Below are 20,275 nucleotides of genomic sequence, written 5' to 3'. Positions count from 1 at the left end.
TCGGGATCTGTAGAGCTGCACATTGATGGATTTGCTCTTCTGTGTTTGGACTCTCAGTAGTGATTGTTAAACCAAACTGAACTGAGCTAAATTGAACTACACTGTTTCAACTAACTATGATCTTCTATGGGACACTGCTTTGACACAATCTTCATTGTAAAAGCGCTATACAAATAAAGGTCAATTGAATTGAATTCCCTTAGAGGTTCTATCTGAGAGCCTGACTAGTTGGTGGCTTGCGTAGGGTGCGCCCTAACCAACCCATCTTCTCTTCCAGACTTCTGCTTCTATTGGGAGTTAACAGGTCCTTCCCCATAGGTCGGTGTTACTGATCATGTCGGGTCAGCGAATGTGGACAATCTTTCTGAGACAGGTGTTGATGAATGTCTGGATCCTTCAGGTTTCGACCCCATACAACAATACTGATTTCACAATGGAGTTTAACAGACGGGTCTTGGTGGTCAAAGTAAGTTCTTTAGTCTTTGGCATGAGGATAGTACATACAATTTTTTCGCTATTTTGCAAGGTAGTTCACTCAAAACATGACATTTGCTCTTTGTTCAAACTACTTATTTAAAATGAGCTTAAACAACACAATTCTTAAGGTTGTTTTTGGGACAACTTAATTATTTTATCTTTAATCCACTTAAATTAGAAAAAATGATTCAACTTAATCGTTTTGAGTTGTGACAACATGAAGGGATTATGTGGAATACAGCATTTTTTACTTATGCCCTCCCCCTCTTCCGGGGTATGAGCCGCCAAACGTCAATCTCCAGAGGTATCTGTCCTGGGCCATTCTTTCTACTTGTCTCCAGGTTCAACCCATGCTTGTGATGTCTGCCTCGAGGTCGCGTCGCCAGGTGTTTCTTGGACAGCCTCTCTTCAGCTTCCTATGGGGATTCCATCTGAGAGCTTGACTAGTTGGTGGTTTTGTGGAGTTGAACAGACAGGTTTTGATGGTCAAAGTAAATTCTTTAGTCTTTGCTGTGATGAGAGTACATAAAATTTTTTCGTTATTTTGCAAGATAGTTCACTCAAAAAAATTACATTTGCTGTTTGTTTAAACTAATTTAAAATGAGCTGAAATCAATTCTTGAGGTTTTTTTTGCGACAACGTAATTGTTTTATGTTCAATGCACTTAAATTTGTAAAACAAATGTTAAGTTAATTCCTTCATGTTGTCCCAACTCAAATAAATTGTGAAAATTAGGTTAATTAGTCAAGTCTTGACTAATGAAACCATACGAATAACACACTAAATCAAAAAGTTATGAATTGCCGTGAGATAGCATTGGAAATACTGTGAAAATGTCCTTAGCGTCATTCAACATTGAAATATTTTTTTAAAAATAATAACGTCAACTATACAATCCAGTTAAAAACAATCAAGTCAAACGGCAATCAAAAACAAGTGAGGTTGTTTCATAAAAGAAGCGAGGTTTAATTTACAGTTTTACTAAATGTACAGTTTTTTTAAAAAGTGTCATTATACACAATAAATACAATACAAAATTAATCTGTAGTACTATACTTCAAATTCTTACAGTTCTATTTTCTTTTTTTCTCTTTACATTATTATTGTTCTTTTTGTCCATGTCATTGCTTTTCGCTGTGTTTGCTTCTGAATGGTTTCCAAGTCTTTCAGTGATTCTATCTTAAATTTGAACAAGTGTCTGCACATACATATGCAAAAATAAAACATAAATGAGGGATATCACGCTCTGCACTTCAGAGATGAAAAATGGCTGTTGCAATGTTCTCACGAAGAAAAAAAAAAATCATTTATTAGAAGGGCGAGCCAAATTTGCTGTGCTATGATTGTATGTTTGATTTGTAAATGTGCTCTTGATACTGGAATGCTTTAAAGGTCAACGGATTTCCTAGAGTTTGGGTGATTTGTCTATTTGTGAATGCGTCATTGTTGATTTCTGTATAGTAAGATAACAAAACAACAAATCAAGCTTTCAGGGCGCTATACTATAATGCAATGATCCATAATGATCAATAAATCATAATATGGGGGATCGTTCTAACAAAGGGATCCATTGGTCTCTCCAAAATAACTGTTTGATATGACAATTTCATGATATCACTTAAAGTTCCTGCAATCTGCATCCGTCACTGTGATTATTACAAACATTACTAATTAAATTACTGGTCGTGTCTTCTCACAATTTGAGAAACACTAAAATAACTGGGATATGGACGTTGGAACCGCCCCAGCTTCGCACCCGGAAGAAAAAAAAAAGTGACAAAAATCTGAAAATCATATCAAAGTGCACTTTTTATATTTAGAAAGTACACTTAAAGGGCCATATGTAAACCAAAAGAACACGCTTGATCAGCACAAACCACAGACAAACAAAGCAAACACAGCTGAACATGGGAAAATGTCTCCATTTTCTTCCCCCTATGCATTGACATCCTGCTTTTTCAGTCTTTCGGTCAACGTGGGCTAAAGGGGCTGTTATCTACTGTGCGTCTGTGAAACCAGATTTCCATTCTGCCCTCGCCCTCCTACCTGTGAATGCTGGGACATGGGGGTGGACGAGGGCTGTGTGGAGAGGGGAGGCATGGACTGTCTGTAGGAGGGATGGGTTTGGTGCTGGTTAGGCAGGTTTGCCCCATGAACCCTCCCTAAATCCCCTCTCCCTGAGCCTCCGTGTCCAGGAGGGCCCTGTTGGAGGTTTAGTATACTGTCTATGGCACACTGCAGGTGCTCATTTAGCGAGTCGTCAGGCGGCGGGCTGCCGCTGGAGAAACTTGCATTGTCCATGTCCGGAGAGTCCGACTTGCAGCGTTTGGCAGGAAGTGACGAGTCTCTTGTGCAGGAAGACTCTCCAGGAGAGGGCGGCCCTGGGGCATGCTGATCCATCCTGAAGGCACCCCGTCCCCCTTCTCGGTTTTTGCTCCCTATGCCCTTTAATCGCCCCAAAGCACCACCACCACCACCTTCCTCCATATCATCCTCATCGTCTTTATCAAACTCCCGATGATGGTGGTACGCGTTTTTTATTCCCCGATAAAGGACGTCTTCTACCGCTGCCAGGCTTTGTGACTCGGCATGGGGGTGAGATCGCCCGTGTCCACCTTGCCGCTCCAGTTTCACACTGGCTATCACAGTTCGTTCGGGTTGAGGGGACGAGCTTTGCGGTTGGGGTGAAGAGGTAACAGGAGGTCCTGCGGGCAGAATGGGTAACGTATCTCCACCACCTCCTGGTACTCCAGGCCTGTGACGGGGACTGATGTTCTCACGGTACGTCTTTCGCAGGGGGAGTCTGCACGTTGTTAGTGGTGGCGTTGCTGTGGACGCTGGGTTACGTTTGACCCCACCTACCTCATGGTGCTCCAGGGTGCCGTTCATCTGCGCGGACGACGTAGAAGGAGACGATGACGACCAGGTGGAGAATGAAGACGAAGCCCCGCTCGAGGACGTTGCGCTACTGGAGGCGGAGGCTGTGTGTGTGGTTACTGTGGTGACAGTGGAAGAAGAGGTGGATTGAGAGGTTGTGGTTTGAGTTCTAATGACGGTGGAGGGAAGGGTTACGTGTGGCTTTACTTTCTGCGGCTGCTCGGGGGTGGGCGTCTGTGGTGTGAGTTGGGATTGGGAATGGACCGGATCTAATGCAGTGTTGTGAACCACCTTACTAAACCCTGCCTCTTGTTTGATCTTCAGCTTCAAACCTATTCGCCGACGTGCCTCGTAGGTCTTTATGGGTGGTTTGCTGGTCCGCTGGGGAAGTGCAACGTCATCATCGTCGTCAGCAGGGCGGGAGGACGGAGTGCGGCTGAAGGAGGCACTTGGTGCGACTGGCTCAGCAGGCGGTCGCACCACCGGAGCAGGCGTAGGGGTGGAGCTGGTGGACCAGGAGACTGAAGCTCCCCCTCCACCTTGCTTGATCACCAGTTTCGTCGGAGGGAAGAGTGCAGGGGCAGGAGCAGGAGCAGGAGTCGGGGCAGCAGCTGGAGCAGGCGTAGGGGCTGGAGCAGGGGCAACTGTTGTGGCAGGAGCAGGCGTGGCTGCTGTAGGCGGAGCTAAAACCACTGTTGATGCAGTTCTTACAGAACTAAGCTCCACCTTTTCAAGCTTCATTGCACTGCCGTCCACCAAACAAGAATTGGCCACAAATTCCTCTGCAAACAGTCAGAGATTAAAAGATTAAGCAATGCAACATCCTAAAATTATAGCTATATATACACACAATGAACAAACACAGTGCTCAAGGTAGGGCTACAAGATATTGGAAAAATCAGACATATTTGGTAGATATTTAGTATTTTATATATATATTCTGTGGAGTCTAACAGTATTCAGGTACAGAAACTGAATAATCAAATGTAAAATATCACTGAATAGACATCATTGTTTAAATAACTAATCAAAATGTGTTTATTAAAGTTACAAATGGTTCATGTAGCTGAATACTTTAAACTTTCTTGAAATGCCCACACAGTCAGAGGCCTTAAAAACACATGCAAATGATAAACTTTCACTGTATCATGGTTAAACTCTACAGTGACTCCACAGATCTCATGTGTTCTGAACTATGACTCAACATTGACCATCCTACAGTGTGACTATTGCAGATGCGCACATTGTGATATTGATGCTGAACTCACATATTGTGCAGCCCTAGTTCACGCCAAATGTAACTTGCATTAAACCATAGGAAATACCTGGTTTCTCCTTGGCCAGGACCCTGTCCTGACTCAGAGCCACCTTTTCCTCTTGAATGAACATCCGGTCAATCATAACCATCTCTGCTGAGGGACCCAGCCTCTGCTCAAGGTAGCAAATACACAAGACGTAAAATGAATTCGAAGCTCAGAACCTCCACATATCAAGGTCAAGCGGTGCGAGTGAGATTTAAATGGTACCTTTGATTCCTCGAAAAGCAAGTGACGATATTTATCCAGCATTGCTTGTGTACGTTTCAAGAGCTGGCTTGAGACGTTCTCAAATTCATCATCCACTGAACAGAGAAGCATAAAGCAGGAGTTATGCACCAGTTCAGAAGACATTGCCGCCCAACTACATTACAGTAGTGCAGTTCACACAGAGGTATGAGTATTTACCTTTACGATAGTCTTCCGGAGATGAAGCTGTGCCTTGGTACAGATGGTATGGCAGCAGCCGATGAAGTGTGTCCTCAAAAGAGCGGAAAGGGGAGCTGTAGTCAGGATGGAGAACTGAGCCTTGCTGTTTTCGCAGCTGTTCCAGCATCCTATAAACAGACACATGAGCTCATGAGAACAGTTGATCTTAAAAAAGCACAGCAGCTCATTAATAAATGGTTCAAAACTATGCATTAATCATTCATTAATAATACATTCACAACTTTGTCTATATTTGAATGTTTGTACCTAGCTTCTTTGCTTGGTTCCATAGTAAAGGCCCTTTTTAATGTTGATGTCTGTGAAAAGAAACATCAAATATCAGAAGATTACCAAAAATAAATCATCAAGCTAATTTTAATAGCTTATGTAATGTAATTTTCTAAGCATACCTGTGTTTGGGGAGCAGGTAGTGGAGGTGCAGGCATTTGTGAGAGTCCAGCACCTAAAACCTGAATCTGCAAACCTGCTTTGCCCAGCGTTAACCCACTAACCGAACTTATGACGCCTGGCTTTGCCTGCAAACCAACATCAGAGTGTTTAAAATGATCAGAGTCTCCACCGAGTAAAGATATGCAAAGGTAAGCAGTCCAGCTGCAGATTAGAGTAAAAATACTAACAGCTAGGGTTAGGTAATATGACAAATCTCATATCACGATAGATGTCGTCCCATATATATATATATATATATATATATATATATATATATATATATATATATATATATATATATATATATATATATATATATTACCATATTTTACCATTTCTATAAATTTAATTAATTAATAGTATGTATATATAGTTCTATTTTCTAGTTTACATTTTAAAAGTATATACTCACAAATGTACTCATCCATACATGCTCATATTTCTCACTTTATTTAGAACTTCAGGGCAAACTTGATTGAATAAAAAAATAATTAAAATATAAAACTACTTTAACTATTATAGGTAAAACATAAAATAAAAAAGTATCACTAAATAAAATGCAAAATGTAAGCTTTGAACTTTAAGATTGCAACTTTCTATTATTCATGCTTCCATCTGCATCCCTATAATGGTGTGTAATAAGGTGCTCATATAAATGCTGAAAGTATTACCGTAAACCAAGGGTTTTCAACCTGTGCCGCGCCCCACCAGGGGGGGCGCCATTATCTATTAAGGGGGGTGGGAGAATTTGAAGCATGCACTTGAGTAAATTATGATGAGGGTTTTTATACGTTCACTAGAGTGAATCTGATTAACGTTAATTCCACAGTTAACTATCAGGCACCTGATTAACGACTAGAGTTAATGCGTTCGAGTAAAATATATACAAATAAAATGGAGCGGGTGCTTTTTAAAACTAATAACTATGAAAGTAAAACCGGTGAGCCGTCTGACAAAAAAAGTGCCCTTCTAAATCAAATCAGCAGGATGCCCTTCTGGATCTTTCACTTACTTTGAAGACATCAACATCTGTAATCTAGTTATTTGCCTTAATCTGAATAAGACGATAATTAAGGTGTTTACGTGAAGTGCTTTTTAAATGTTGCGTGACCAGGCTATTCATGTTTCCTGCAGAGTTTCATGAAATTTTGGGTGTTTCATCTTTAATTTTTGTACTTTAACTGCAATTCGGCAGTTTCACTTTCATTCATGAACATTTCATTCATGCCCCCGTGAAAAACAGGTATTAGACGCAAGTAAAGAGTACAGTAAAAGTTAGAATAATTAGCCCCCTGTTTATTTTTCCCCCCCAATTTCTGTTTAACGAAGAGCAGATTTTTTTTCCAACACATTTCTAAACATAAAAGTTTTCATAACTCGTTTCTAATTCATATTATCTTTGCCATGATGACAGTAAATAATATTTGACTAGATATTTATCAAGGCTTAACTAGGTTAATTAGGTTAACTAGGCAGGTTAGGGTAATTAGGCAAGTTATTGTATAACGATGGTTTGTTCTGTAGACTATCTAAAAATATATAGCTTAAAGGGGCTAATAATATTGACCTTAAAATGTTTTTTAAAAAAATAACTGCTTTTATTCTAGCCAAAATAAAACAAACAAGACTTTCTCCAGAAGAAAAATATTGTAGAAAATACTGTGAAAATTTCCTTGCTCTGTTAAACATCATTTGGAATGACCTTGTCACAAAATGCGGCGAAAAAACCTGAACAAAAGTGGGGGGGCATGTGTCCTAAACGGTTGAAAACCCCTGCCGTAAACAATGTATTTTGTAACGTAAACAATAGAGCATAATATGAAATGAGAGACTTTTTATTTTGTCCATGCAATACATATTGTCATATTGCACACAGCTACGTTTAACTGACCTGAACAGCCTGTGCAAGGTTTGGAGTTGTGATTCCCGGGTTGACTGTAGCCCCAGCAGACACCGCAGAAAACACTTGTGTGTCATTTGCACCTGAGTTGAATACAACATAATCAGCATAGAAGTATTATCAAGTAAACATGTGAAGAATAAGTTCCAATAGCCACCTGTAGTAGAAGGCTTGACAAGCACAGACTTCTGCGGCAAAAGAGACTGGACTGGCGTTTGAATAGCTCCAGTGGCCGTTGAAGTCGCAGCTTGGACTGAAGGCTGATCTGGCATTTTGTTGAACTGGTTTGTAGCCTGTTGCTGAGAGGCCTGGGCTTGTGCCTGAGCTTGCTGCTTAGCCTGTAAAAGTATGTTTTGCTGGACCTGTGGAAATCACACGCATAGACAATCATCTTAATTAAGGATGTTCATAAGAGCATTTCCTAGCTGGAATTTCTTTATGGCCCCAAAGGGCAATTTGGTTCACAGCAATAGCCGACACAGAACACATAAAAGTTAACAATAAACATTCATATGAATCAGAATCAAATAAAATGGTAATTATAATAGTAAACATAACAATTACCAATCAAAACATGTTCAAACAGCAGGAGTATACAATGTACAAGATGGTTATTTACCTCCCTCGTGTTTTCACAGGAATAAACAATGCTAATTTTGGTTCTTGAATGTTCCTTATTAACGGAGTAATATTTTAATTTCCATGCATGCTCATTTTGACAGCAATTTTTGATTTAGTTTTATTCTTATGAGTAAAATGCCATTTAGTTTTAGTCTTCTGAATTCATTCAATGTATTTTAGTCAAATATCTTTAACTACTCCAGATTTAGTTGACTAAAATCTAACCAGTTTAGTTAAATCATAATATATTAATTATGCATATCTCTAACATTTCTAAGCTCGTTATAGACTCCTGAACAAGAATGACATTCAGGTTTGAACAATACAGGCCCAGATTTAAGAGTTGTGGTGTAGCATTAGGCCTACATAGGACACCTCATAAAAGGAATTCTCTATAATAAACCAGCTTTCCTTATTCTTCAAGCAGATGTTTATATTTGTATAAATTTAACCTAATGCTACAGTACTGAAGATGTCAATGAAGTTCATTATGCTTCATTAAATGCACAGACAAAGGCTTTAATGATGCTATTAGTACGACCAAATGTTAAAATAGTATGATGGTGGTTGGGGGGGTTTGTAAGAGATCCCACACTGCACTTTTTGCCCCATAGACTTCCATTTATACGCAAACGAACACGGCAGACCGAAAGTTTCACATGTCGAAAGTTCAAGCTTGGTGAACTCTGCCCTCCGAAATTGCATCACATGATTGCGTGAGACCAATCGAAGATCAAATCATGACCTCTCTGTACAGAAATTTAGCATATGGAGCAATCGCTCACTTTCTAAATGTCGAATCATATTGTTTTATCCTTCCCCTTTTCGCAGCACCGTACGACAGAATTTCGCAAGCACAATCTCAAGTGTAACCATGGCTTTAGAGCAGGGGTGTCCAAACTCAGTCCTGGAGGGCCAGTGTCCTGCAGATTTTAGCTTCAACTTGTCGCAACACACCTGCACGGATGTTTCTAGAAAGCCTAGTAAGGGCTTGATTAGCTAGCCCAGGTGTGTCTGATTGGGTTTGGAACTAAACTTTGCACCGCACAGCCCTCCAGGACTGAGTTTGGGCACCCCTGCTTTAGGACATTTAAATGAAAAGAAGATTCCGACTAGATCCTTTAACAAACTGTTCCTCCATAAACATTTTCGCTTCATCATTACTCGGTTATTGTCATTTAAATCTGAGTTTTGTTTAGTTTTTCTCAGTGAACAAAAAATATTGTTGACAAATAATATGATGCAAATTATTTATCAACAAAAATAACAGTTTCCACACAATCCTGCATCACAAACATTTAGAGCAGGAGTTCACGAACATGGTCCTGGAGGGCCGGTGTCCTGCAAAGTTTAGTTCCAACCCTAGTCAGACACACCTGGGCTAGCTAATCAAGCTCTTACTAGGCTTTCTGAAAACATCCGTGCAGGTGTGTTGAGGCAAGTTGGAGCTAAAATCTGCAGGACTCCGGCCATCCAGTCAGGCACCCCTGACTTAGAGCAAGGTATTTAGGATGAGTTGATGACAATTCTGAATAGAAACTGAAGAGCCTGCCTGGATCTTTTAACTGTCCCTCAATAAACATGTTCATTTAGTCTTTATTCATGGACAATGCCAGTGCATTTTTGTTCATGAATAAAGACTAAATGAACATGTTTATGGAGGGAACACTTGTTTAAAGTCCAGTCAGAATCTCCCGTTTCCCTCCAGATTCATCAACTCATTATTGTCTCACATTATTGTCATCTAAAACTTCTTTTTATTTAGTTTTCATCAGGAGATTCTGACTAGATCTCGGTCTCTACATTAAAAAAAATGTCATATTGTTGACGAAAATTATTTATCAACAAAATAAACAGAAACAGGAGATTCGGATTGGATCCTTTAACAAACGGTCCCTCCAAAAACAATTTTGATTTATTTATGGACAAAAACATCAGTACTTTTTGTCATAGTTTCTGTCATTTAAAACGTACTTTTATGTAGTTTTCGTCAGCTAAAAAAATATTGTTGACGAAAATTAACACACCTTTCTATAAATGTTTGTGGAAACTATTTATGATGAGGCGATGACAATTATTGAGAGAAACTGGAGATTCTGACTGGATCTGTTAACGAACGTTCCCTCCATAAACATTTTTTGTTTAGTCATCAGAACATTTCTTGTAATTTAAAACTAATTTTTATTTAGTTTTCATCAGTGAAAACAATATTGTAGACGACAATTATTCATCCACTCAATTAACACTATTTCCATGCAAACCTGCATCACAAACATTTAGAGAAAGGTATTTAGTATGAGTTGATGACAATTCTGGAGAGAAACAGGAGATTCTGACTGGATGTTTTAACAAACTGTCCCCCCATAAACATTTTCATTTAGTCTTTATTCATGGACAATGCCAGTGCATTTGTGTCCATGAAGACTAAACGAAAATGTTTATGGCGGGAACATTTGTTAAAACATCCAGTCAGAATCTCCTGTTTCACTCCAGAATTATTATCAACTCATGTACATCACAAACACTAAGAGCAAGGTATTTAGGATGAGCTGATGATACAATACCTGGTGAAGTTTTTCCAAGAGCTGCTTTTGTTGAGGAGAGGGCTGTGTGATGGACGACATGGTCTGCAGCTGCGCACTGACCAGCTGTAGGTGATGCTGCTGTTCTGCGGTCAGCCCAGGCACCACAGTCACCTGCTGTTTCACTGCTGCAGCTGGAGATGAGCTCGAGACGGGAGGCTGGAACTGAAACTGTGCGGGAAGCAGCTGCGGAGGCTTCGGGGAGCACGAGGAAGGAGGTATGTCTGGCTGCAGAGCAGCAGGCTGAGGAAGAACTTGAGGCTGGAGCTGCACTTGTAACTGCTGAGGCTGCTGTTGCTGAGGTGGAGGAGCCGGCTGTGGAGAACCTCCCATCTGATTGTGGATGATGAAGAGAGGCGGTAGAGAGGAAGGTGTGCATGAGCGCGAAGGAGTCTGTGCCTGTGAAGGAGGCTGGGGTTGCGAGGGAGGCCGAGACTGCTGATGGGGAGACTGGATCTGCTGCCCGAGGGTGAGGGGGGAAACTTGAGCAGGTTGAGGGCTGTCGGACAGTGTGGGTGCTGGCGTAGGGGTGACCACAGGCTGAGATGGGGAGGCGCTTTGGATCTTTAAAGTCTGTGAATGTGCTGACGATGGCACCTATATGGTAAAAAGAGGAGGTGGGGGACGAGAGAAATTGTCAGTGGTTGCTTGATTAATTGTGCACATTTTTTTCATTAATTTTGGGTAGATGTATGTTTTAGGGATGCACTGAAATTCCCGGAAACAGAAAATGACTTCACAGTACAAGAAAGTAATCAATATGATTTCTATAGTTATATATAAAAAAAGTTAAAAAAAGAGTAGCTGTTGAAATGTTTTAAATGTCAAATGAACATTGTTTTAATGCTTGTATTTTAAAGTTAATATATATGTTAAATAGAAACAATCTATGTAAACACGAGAAGTCTATTTTGGAAGGTCTGGATTTTTATCCGTTTCAATTTATTTCTCACTTCTCTGAGAGATTTGATCAGTTTTAGGATGACAGGGAGTCTCATTGCCAACCACAACAATTTTCAACCACAAGGTGAATTAGCGCAGTGGTCCACTCGCTCCTTAATATAATTTACATCAGTGATTCTCACTCAGACCCACTTCTGCACATGTATGTCTTTCTCATCTAACACACATTTCAGTTTATTGAACAAAAGTCTTTGAAAGGTAAGGCTGTATCCTGTGCACAAAAGTGGAATTGTCTCAGCCTCAGGACTCCCACTTTGGGAACCACTGGAATACAGCATACACCATTTCTCATTACTTCCTATAGTTTTCGCTAGTGATCACACGACTCTAGCATAAAGTCAATGGAAAATATAACTTGATTGGTTATGAAAGGTACACTCACAACACACAAAAGTGCACCAATTTGGCCAATCCTGCAATGATGGAGCCATGGACTCCTTCCATCTCCCTCTATGCTAAAGAGATGATGATCTGGACCAGGGGCCTGTACCATAAAGATGGATTAGCTGGCTAGCCAGTTAAATTTTAGTTTAGTTTGTACTAGGGTTGTCACAATGCTGGAACTCGATACCAATTGGTACTGAAATTTTTTAAATCACGTTATTTCTTGCGAACATTTGAACGCTGTTGAACGGCGTTTAAGCGTTCTTAAACAGCTGATTTGCCATTGTGTTCATGTACTCAACAGAAATGACTGCGATTGGCCATGAAGGTCATTGGTTTGCTGAACTCACTGCTGTTTACTGAGTGTAACCACAGGTACAGGGACACTGGAGCATTTCAAAGCTGATTTATCTCGTATGTCAGCTTATAGACAAACCAGCTGACCGACGTGACTTTGAAACACTCCAGTGTCCCTGTATCTGTGGTTGCACGCAGTATACAGCGGTGGGTTCAGTGAACCAATGACCTTTAAGGCCAATCACAGTCATTTCTGTTGAGCATGTGAACACAATGGCAAACAGCGCTGTTTAAGAACGCGCTCAAATGTTTGCGGGAGATGGACATTTTTAAAATTTCAATTCCGATTGGTATTGAATTTTAGTATCGTGACAATCCTAGTTTGTACCCTGAAGGTAGCTCAGCTGCTCAATAATACCATGGCAAAAAAGAGTGATTAATTTCAAACAGCTTTATTTTACTTAAAAACCAAAATTGGTGCAAATTAAAGCGAAACTTAACTAGCTAGCCAGCTACTCCAGCTTACAGGCCCTGGATATGTTAAACAAAAAAGACTTAAAAATAGTGCAAAGTGGTGGGTCCCCACCACTGGAGTTAAGGATCATCATTTTCACAGATTACACTATCAATACAAAAACTTTCTACGCATAACTGTTCTACAATTCAGATTCACTATCGTTTTTGATTGTTCTGATTCAGTGCATCACTAAAACAATGAACAATTTGTCATATCTATAGTGCAAAAACAAAACACCACACAGCAACAAGCTACAATAAACAAATACAAGTAGGATAATATACAAGCAAGAAGAAATAGAAAAGGAAAAATCTTATTTCAAAACATTAAAAAGGAAGTTTTCATAAAGACTTCAAAAGCTGAGGTACAAAATGTACAAACTATATAAACATCTAAAAGATAGATGCTCTCAAATTCAATACTTGAGCTTAATACAGGGAGGGTAGACAACTCACTCAAGGACAACATTTTTGCAAAGAACAAAAATTGGTTCACAAACAGACAAGAAATATCCTAAAGAACAGTCTACAAACCAAAACAGATTTGCTGGTAGGATCAGAAGGTAATTCAGGGCAGCGAGAAAGTGATCAAGATCAAATCTTTGAAAGTGATCTTGAAGGCAATTAATTTAATTTCTCTTGGGGGTGGTGGTTGTGGGGGCTGATTGGGGTTAAAAACAGCAGTTACTGAACGTGAGGGCAGCAGAAGTAATGAGAACGGAGAATGTTAATATTAATGGATAGAGTGAATGGCAATGATTTACAGCAGACAAACTGTTAGGAATCCATCATGACATGCCCATGAGAAGATGATGCAAACACACAACCGAAAAATAGAGTACTATTATTGTATGTGACACCATTTGAAGAGCAACAATGGCACTGTTATTTGCATCAACCCATTTCTTAATTAGTGTCAATGTGGTTTGGCAAGCTTCCAGCTCAGAAATAATCATGCAAACAAACAGCAGGATATGTCTTATGAGGGGAAAGTATATCGTGCAATAGGTAATGAAACTAATGGATGAAAAATATGAATCTCTCATTACATTTTCAACGACATAAACAAATAGTCATTGTGACAGATGCAGAATGAAAAATCGGATTAAATACAGGCAAAAACAAGAAGTGGAAACAAGTGAAAGCGCAGTAGCCTGAGTAATGACAGTAGAAAGACAAGAGGACAGAAAAAGAGGGAATTCTGCTGGGAGATAGTGGTCCGATACGCAGCAGTGGCAGCAACAAGTGGGTGGGGCTTAGCACAGAGCATGAGCTCATCTACCTTGTTAACCACTGTTGCCATGTGGGCGGGACCAAGGGAGGGACTGGGACTCTGCCTCTGCCGAGTCTCAGCTAACAAGTTGTCATGGCCTGAAGGGGCGGGACCAGAACTGCTGCCGCTGACGATAACAGATGCAGGTACACCCACAGCGGCAGGTGGGTCTTTTCCTGCTTGATGCTGTTGCTCCTAACATAGGTACATTTATCAGTTCAGGAATGGGAGAGGTAAAACAATCATCCAAACTGGTCCAGAGGTCAGCTTGGGGTTCTAAATGTTGTTATGTTAGCACACAGTTTGCAAACAGCAGATAAATTTTAAAGAGAGCACACTGACCTGGTGCAGGAACATTTGAAGAGACTCCTGGCTCAGGATCATGCCGGAACCAGGTGACGTGAACAACAATTTTCCTGGGCTATGCTGGGCCTGTGAACTCAGACCCACCATTGAGGATGCAGACGTGGCCATTGTTGGGGATGGAGATGAAGAGGAAGGAACCGAAGCTGCTACTGAAACTGGAGGTGTCGTCTGAACCGTGAGAATTGAGGGCTGAGGTTGCGTCTGTGCTGGTTGAGCAGCAGAGTCAGAAGAGCCGCCCAATACAGTGATACCCTCTCCTGGCTGGCACGGCGTCATGGCCGTCGATCCGCTGCTACCATTATTAGGGACGCCGCCAGACTGCTGCAATGTCTGTAAACTGACGGCTGGGCTAAGGCTCTCCACAGACAGGGAATTCTGTATAGGCATGCCTTGAATGACCGTTTGTACATGACCAGTTACCGGATGGGACTGTGTCTGAGTATGCGCCAAAGACACTGGCATTTGGAACAGCGCAGGCTGACCCATCTGACCAGGCTGGAGCTGAATGTGTCCAGAGAGAATATGGGCTGCACCAGGGTGGCCCTGTGAGGCCAACACCTGACCCAGGTTGATGTTCTGATTGGCTGTCAAGATTTGATTAGCGATTATCTGCCCTCCGGGCCCCTGACTGGTAATGATGTGTCCACCAGGATGCTGAGTCAGGATCTGGCCTCCTGCTTGAAGCCCTGGTAAGAGGAACTGGTGGTTTTGGCCCTGTAGGACAGTTTGCGAGGGAATGACAATGCTGCCCTGTTGGTTTAACAAGTGAACACTGAGGGGTTTGCCTGATGTTTGAGGGCCCTGTTGTTTAAAGAGCGCTTGAGAAAACTGTGTTCCCTGCGACGCTGCCTGTGTGCTCAAAACTACGTTAGAGGCAGGCTTCCCTGTGAGGAACGTTACATTCTGACCAGCTGACACTGGGATCTGCTGTACCCCCAGAGCCTTATTAGCATCATTTGGCAAGGCATGTGGGGCAGGAAGCTGTTGTTGTTGCTTGAAGATTTTGGGTTGGATGGCACCCCCTTGAGGAGGTTTGGGCTGTATTGGCGTTGGTGTTCGCTGGATGATGACATTCTGCATGATTTGGCCTTGAGGCTGGGTTTGAGATCCAATTCCTGCACCCAAAGAGGCATTACTAAAACCCACTATACCACCAGCAGTGGCCATTGTAGTTGCACTGTTGTTGGTATTTGTGCTGCTTAGGCAGACAGCTGGCCCATTTAAGGCAGGGGACCCTAGAGTGGCCTTGCCCCCTTGAATTACAAGTCCACCCCCTGAACTCAAAACAGAACTTCCAAGCCCAGCCTGCGTTCCAGCACTTGCTGCCTCAGGCCCAGGTTGATGCAGTTGGTAGCCACCCATGGTTTTCGTCAAGATCTGCTGCCCAGATGGATTTATAGTCATTACAGTGGGTTGGCCCACCACTTGAATTTGTCCAATGCCCAATGGTCCAGACTGGCTGCCGTTCGGTAGGGCCTGAAGGCTCGAAATGGGCTGAAGCGTTACATTTCCAAGTCCGACTTGTTGTACGAAGGGCTGGACGCTAATAGCCTTGTTCATGACCTGTTGTTGAAGCTGCAGACTTGGATGTGCCAGGACGGAACCGAGCATATCTGGAGTGGGATTTGAGGGTGCGGTAGGGGTGCCTTGGTTTGGAAAAATCTGAGTTGCACCTCCAATGCCCACCCCAGACAAGCCGGCATCAGGCAGGGGTTGAACCACCTGCGTCAGGCCAGTTAGCCCAAAGGAACTGAGGTCAAGCTCAGCATCTGCCTCTTGAAGGCTCTGCTCTGTGATGTTAGCCTCCGCCAAGCTCTGCTGCAAAATGTCACAGGGCTCATGATTTGTACCAACACCATTACTTCCGTTGTCTCCTCCCGGCGATCCCCCCAATATGTCATCGTCCTCCAAGAAGTCCAAATCAACGCTGACTCTTGGAAGGCCCGGCTCACTTGTCGACAGCTGAACCTGTGCCGGGACCTCAGGAACGTGGCCCTGGAAAACACAGACAGATTTTTTTTTTTAAATAGACCTAGTCACATATACAGAACCATATGAAATAACATGCTAAGGATGGATCTGGGATGGTGGCACTCCTTTGGAACAGATCTGCAACTACAGCAGACAGGTACACAAGGCATCTGATTTGGATGGTGGGGTTGAGGATCACATGCTACGAAAAAAAGGATGGAACCAGGAGGTTGGCGCAAACGGGGGATTTTACTCACCCCAGTGCTGGAGAAGAATGAGCTGGACGGGTCACCTGAGCCATCCAATAGGTCATCAGTGTCCAGCTACAGACAGATATACCCAGGATAGGACAGGCAGAAATCACCACAACACACAGACAGGTGTGTAAAAGCGACAGGGAGAAGACGCACAAGGGGCAAATAGGCAGACAAAGAGGAAAAGGCAAGGGAAGAGCAAAGTGAGGACAGTGCACCAATCAACCAGAACAAAATGCAGGCATAACCAAGTTAAAAAGCCAAGCAAACAGGAAAGAAAACAGGAGTCAAAAGACAGGAAAATTAGATTAGTATGTCATATTTGTGAATTAACCAAAGAGGGAAAAAAATCAGGATTGAAATTGAAATTAAGAGGAGCAATTATGTTCTAAAGAAAAGATCAATAAGCTTAACAACCAGTTAAGGGGCAGAAATGTAAAAATAACCCGGAAAGGATAAGAAGGATCAGGGAATTCTTGGTGGATGAGGGTGTTGTGTTTTTCTGTGATGTATCTGGGTTACACTTTCAAAGTGTGCCCACCAGTGGACCTTGTGAAATATTATTTTTTTTCTATTGGAAGTACTCACTTGTGTTTCTGATCCATGAAGAAAATCGTTGAGTGCTTGTGGGTCACTGTACAACAAGAAAGTTGTTATTTAGCGGAGTCTACAATGCAACAAAACATGCTACCTATAAGTAATCTGCTTGTTAAGTCATGACGTATCGGTGACATATGGAATACTGTTTCCGGGTCCAAGCCGCTACTCATGTGAATTGAGAAAATATCCATTTATGGCCACTTTTTAGTCCCAGCACATATTAAAGTGAATTGTATATGAAATCATAGTGTATACATCAGTCTCTGGGCTTGCTGCTTCACAAATACCAATATTTTAACAATTTATTAAAAATTTAACACTTACTGGTCATCAGATATTGGCCATGGACATATATACTGCAATCGTGAATTTCGAAAGTATTACATCGCTTTGTAAACGTTTATGATTACCATTTGATGAGTCTCCCCATACAGTTTGATATAGCGCTTAGACCCTGGAGCCTCTTTGTGTGACGTCAGACTTAACAAGCGGATATACAGAGTTATTTGACATTTTTGAGGTAACATATTGAACTTACCAAATTACATCTAGCAAGCACCTGCCATCTTCATCATCCATGTCAACTACAGTTAGAAAACATTCATATAAAAAAGTACATAAGCATTAGCCCTGTCAACATAGGTGAGTTTTTAGGATAAAACATTCAAACATTACACAATCTCAAGTACTTTCTTAGTAGCGAAATGTGGGTTGATTTACTCGGAGTAAATTGATATTTAGACAAATAGAATAAATTCGCACAAAAAAACAAACAAAAACCTGAGAGTTTTGAATGCTACCATTTTCAGAGTAAATAAATATAATCAATATTGTTGAACAAAAAAATTATAACATTATTAAACCAGACTATGCAAGCAGGTTAGTCATTCACCATTGATAATTGTGCATAAATAATAAAAAATAAAGCAAATAAACAGAAAAAAAAAACTCAAACACGTCTGATAACATACTTACAATTAATATTATGCCATCACTAATTGGTGTAGCCAATTATGTACACATTATGGTGCACCTACTCAAGCCAAGAATTTTGTTTTCGACAACATATTCTTTGTTGATTGAACAAACTTATATTGAAATACTGTGTATTCTACGAGAAATTGTACAAAACAAAACGAGTGAACATTTCCACATCCATTGTAAGCATCAGCTGAACTTTCGTGCAGTCGTGTAGCGTCAGAGAAAGTGTGGGAAAAAGCGCGCGCATCACCTCACACTCTCTCAAACACAGAAAAACACCACAGGGTGTCAAATATCTCGATTTGCAGACACACATCTGCCTATTTTCAAGAATTAGTCAGACTTCGCAGAGTCGCTGCAGTGCTCAAGATCACGGTCTCGATCTAAACAAATCAAAACCACAAAATGAGGATGAGGTAGGCGGGGACGCCTCTAATGTTTGTTAGGGGGGAAAACAGTATCAGTGTAGAGCACACAGACCATCATTGACAAATATCTGCGAAAGCTTCTCCTGTCAGACATCTAATTTATGTCATTTTGAAAGCATCACACACCAGAAGAGCACCACAGACATGAATGGACACTGAACCTGCAGGACACGGCGGTTATTTTTCACAATTCGCAAAGCTGTAACAGGCTCTTTACACTCCTTTTAAAGCAGATGCTTTTATTTTCAACAAATATACAGATTTACCCGCATAGAGCGCCTTTAATTCGCTTTTTGACGCTCGTTCTGCAGCTGATATGGTTAGCTGTTGCTAGCTAGCTTCCTAGCTGTAATATGTGCGTTTACAGACGCAATACGAACAAATCTGACAATAACTGACTGTAAACACGTAGTATTTTGGCCATACGAGCGCATTCGCTGGAGCCACTTGACATAAATGATGGATATTTGGCGTTTGGGCTCTAATAGACGCGATTGCGTAGCCTATCTTTATCCCTGCTAAATATGAGTTTATGTTGGAATACTCTTGGATCAGGGGGGTATGCTTGGGAATTCGCTGTAAAATCAACCTATTGAGCGACCTATGCAACTGGCCGGTTGTATGTCGCGGGAAACGGTGAGCTCTGCATGCGAGTGTTGCAGCGTTGCATTAGTTATAGAGAATTATAGAGAAATTGCTACATTGTATCAAACTCACCCGAGACGATAGAGGTGCAGGCGGCGCGGGGTCTCCAGTACGGCCCTGCACGGGCTCCGACTCAGGACCCAAGCACAGCGCTCACAAGCAGGAAACAGAGGCCCGGCGCGATTGCCTGATTAATAAACAAACCACAGCGTTGTTGTTGTGATTATCGAGGATGCACGTACAGTATCATTCATTTTGCATCGTTACAGTTTCTTTTAATATATATGTAGAACATTGTGCTACATTAAAGTGGTATATAAGCAATAAAGTAGCTACACTGAGTATGAAGGAATGGTGTTCAACCTTCATATGAACCATATTACAAAACAGAACAAGTAGTGTGTGTGTGTGTGTGTGTGTGTGTGTGTGTGTGTTTAAATAGCAAATTAGAAAATAATGTTTATATAATGACCAAGGATTATATCACTGGTTGTCCGATTATTTAATTACTTTACACAATTATAGATTTTTTGTTATAAATCGGATCCAAAATAAAAAGGTAACTAAAATAAAAAGAGTATATTAGTTTGCGTAAATGAAAGCATTTATTTATAATATTGATTTTAAATTAAATACATGACATCTAGCTATGTTCTCTTTAGTTTAACAGTATTTTTGTTCGGATTATAACAACATACACAATAAATATGAAAAAAGAAACCAATTGTAATTAAAATGACACTAAATTCTTCTCTTCACCTTTTTTCAATTAAAATATTGTTTAATACTGTCAATTTTCATTGTATACAGTTGAACTTTTGAATTTAAACGTTAAATAATTTAATATGAAACGCTACAAAAGATAATACAAATGCGTAATATAACAAGTACACTCCAAAATGATATGCATATATTGTTCTTGAACTGTAACACTACTTTTGCTT

At 41.0% G+C, this 20,275-nt stretch overlaps 1 protein-coding gene across 4 annotated transcripts; it reads right to left on the bottom strand.

Moving 5' to 3' along the window:
- Positions 1-1,419: 1,419 nt before the first annotated feature.
- bicra (BRD4 interacting chromatin remodeling complex associated protein) lies at positions 1,420-19,435 on the bottom strand. Of its 4 annotated transcripts, none has more exons than XM_056477975.1 (15): positions 19,404-19,435; positions 17,816-17,861; positions 17,266-17,311; positions 16,681-16,746; positions 14,429-16,447; positions 14,096-14,281; positions 10,636-11,250; positions 7,608-7,812; positions 7,442-7,533; positions 5,511-5,636; positions 5,368-5,417; positions 5,080-5,228; positions 4,882-4,976; positions 4,681-4,786; positions 1,420-4,137 (listed from the first exon to the last, which is right to left on the bottom strand). In XM_056477975.1, the coding sequence occupies exons 2-15, from the start codon at positions 17,854-17,856 to the stop codon at positions 2,471-2,473; spliced, it is 5,463 nt and encodes a 1,820-aa protein (XP_056333950.1). In that variant the 5' UTR covers positions 17,857-17,861; positions 19,404-19,435; the 3' UTR covers positions 1,420-2,470. The 4 variants fall into 4 exon arrangements, with proteins under 4 accessions (XP_056333950.1, XP_056333951.1, XP_056333953.1 ...); XM_056477976.1 differs by having other exon boundaries at positions 4,681-4,783; positions 19,404-19,430; XM_056477978.1 differs by lacking the exon at positions 14,096-14,281 and having other exon boundaries at positions 19,404-19,430.
- Between the last annotated feature and the right edge of the window lie 840 nt (positions 19,436-20,275).

The sequence above is a fragment of the Danio aesculapii genome, chromosome 18 (genome assembly GCF_903798145.1).
Source record: "Danio aesculapii chromosome 18, fDanAes4.1, whole genome shotgun sequence".
Taxonomy (NCBI): Eukaryota; Metazoa; Chordata; class Actinopteri; order Cypriniformes; family Danionidae; genus Danio; species Danio aesculapii.
Note: the sequence above shows the minus strand (reverse complement) of the source record. Positions and strands in the feature narration are given on the sequence as shown.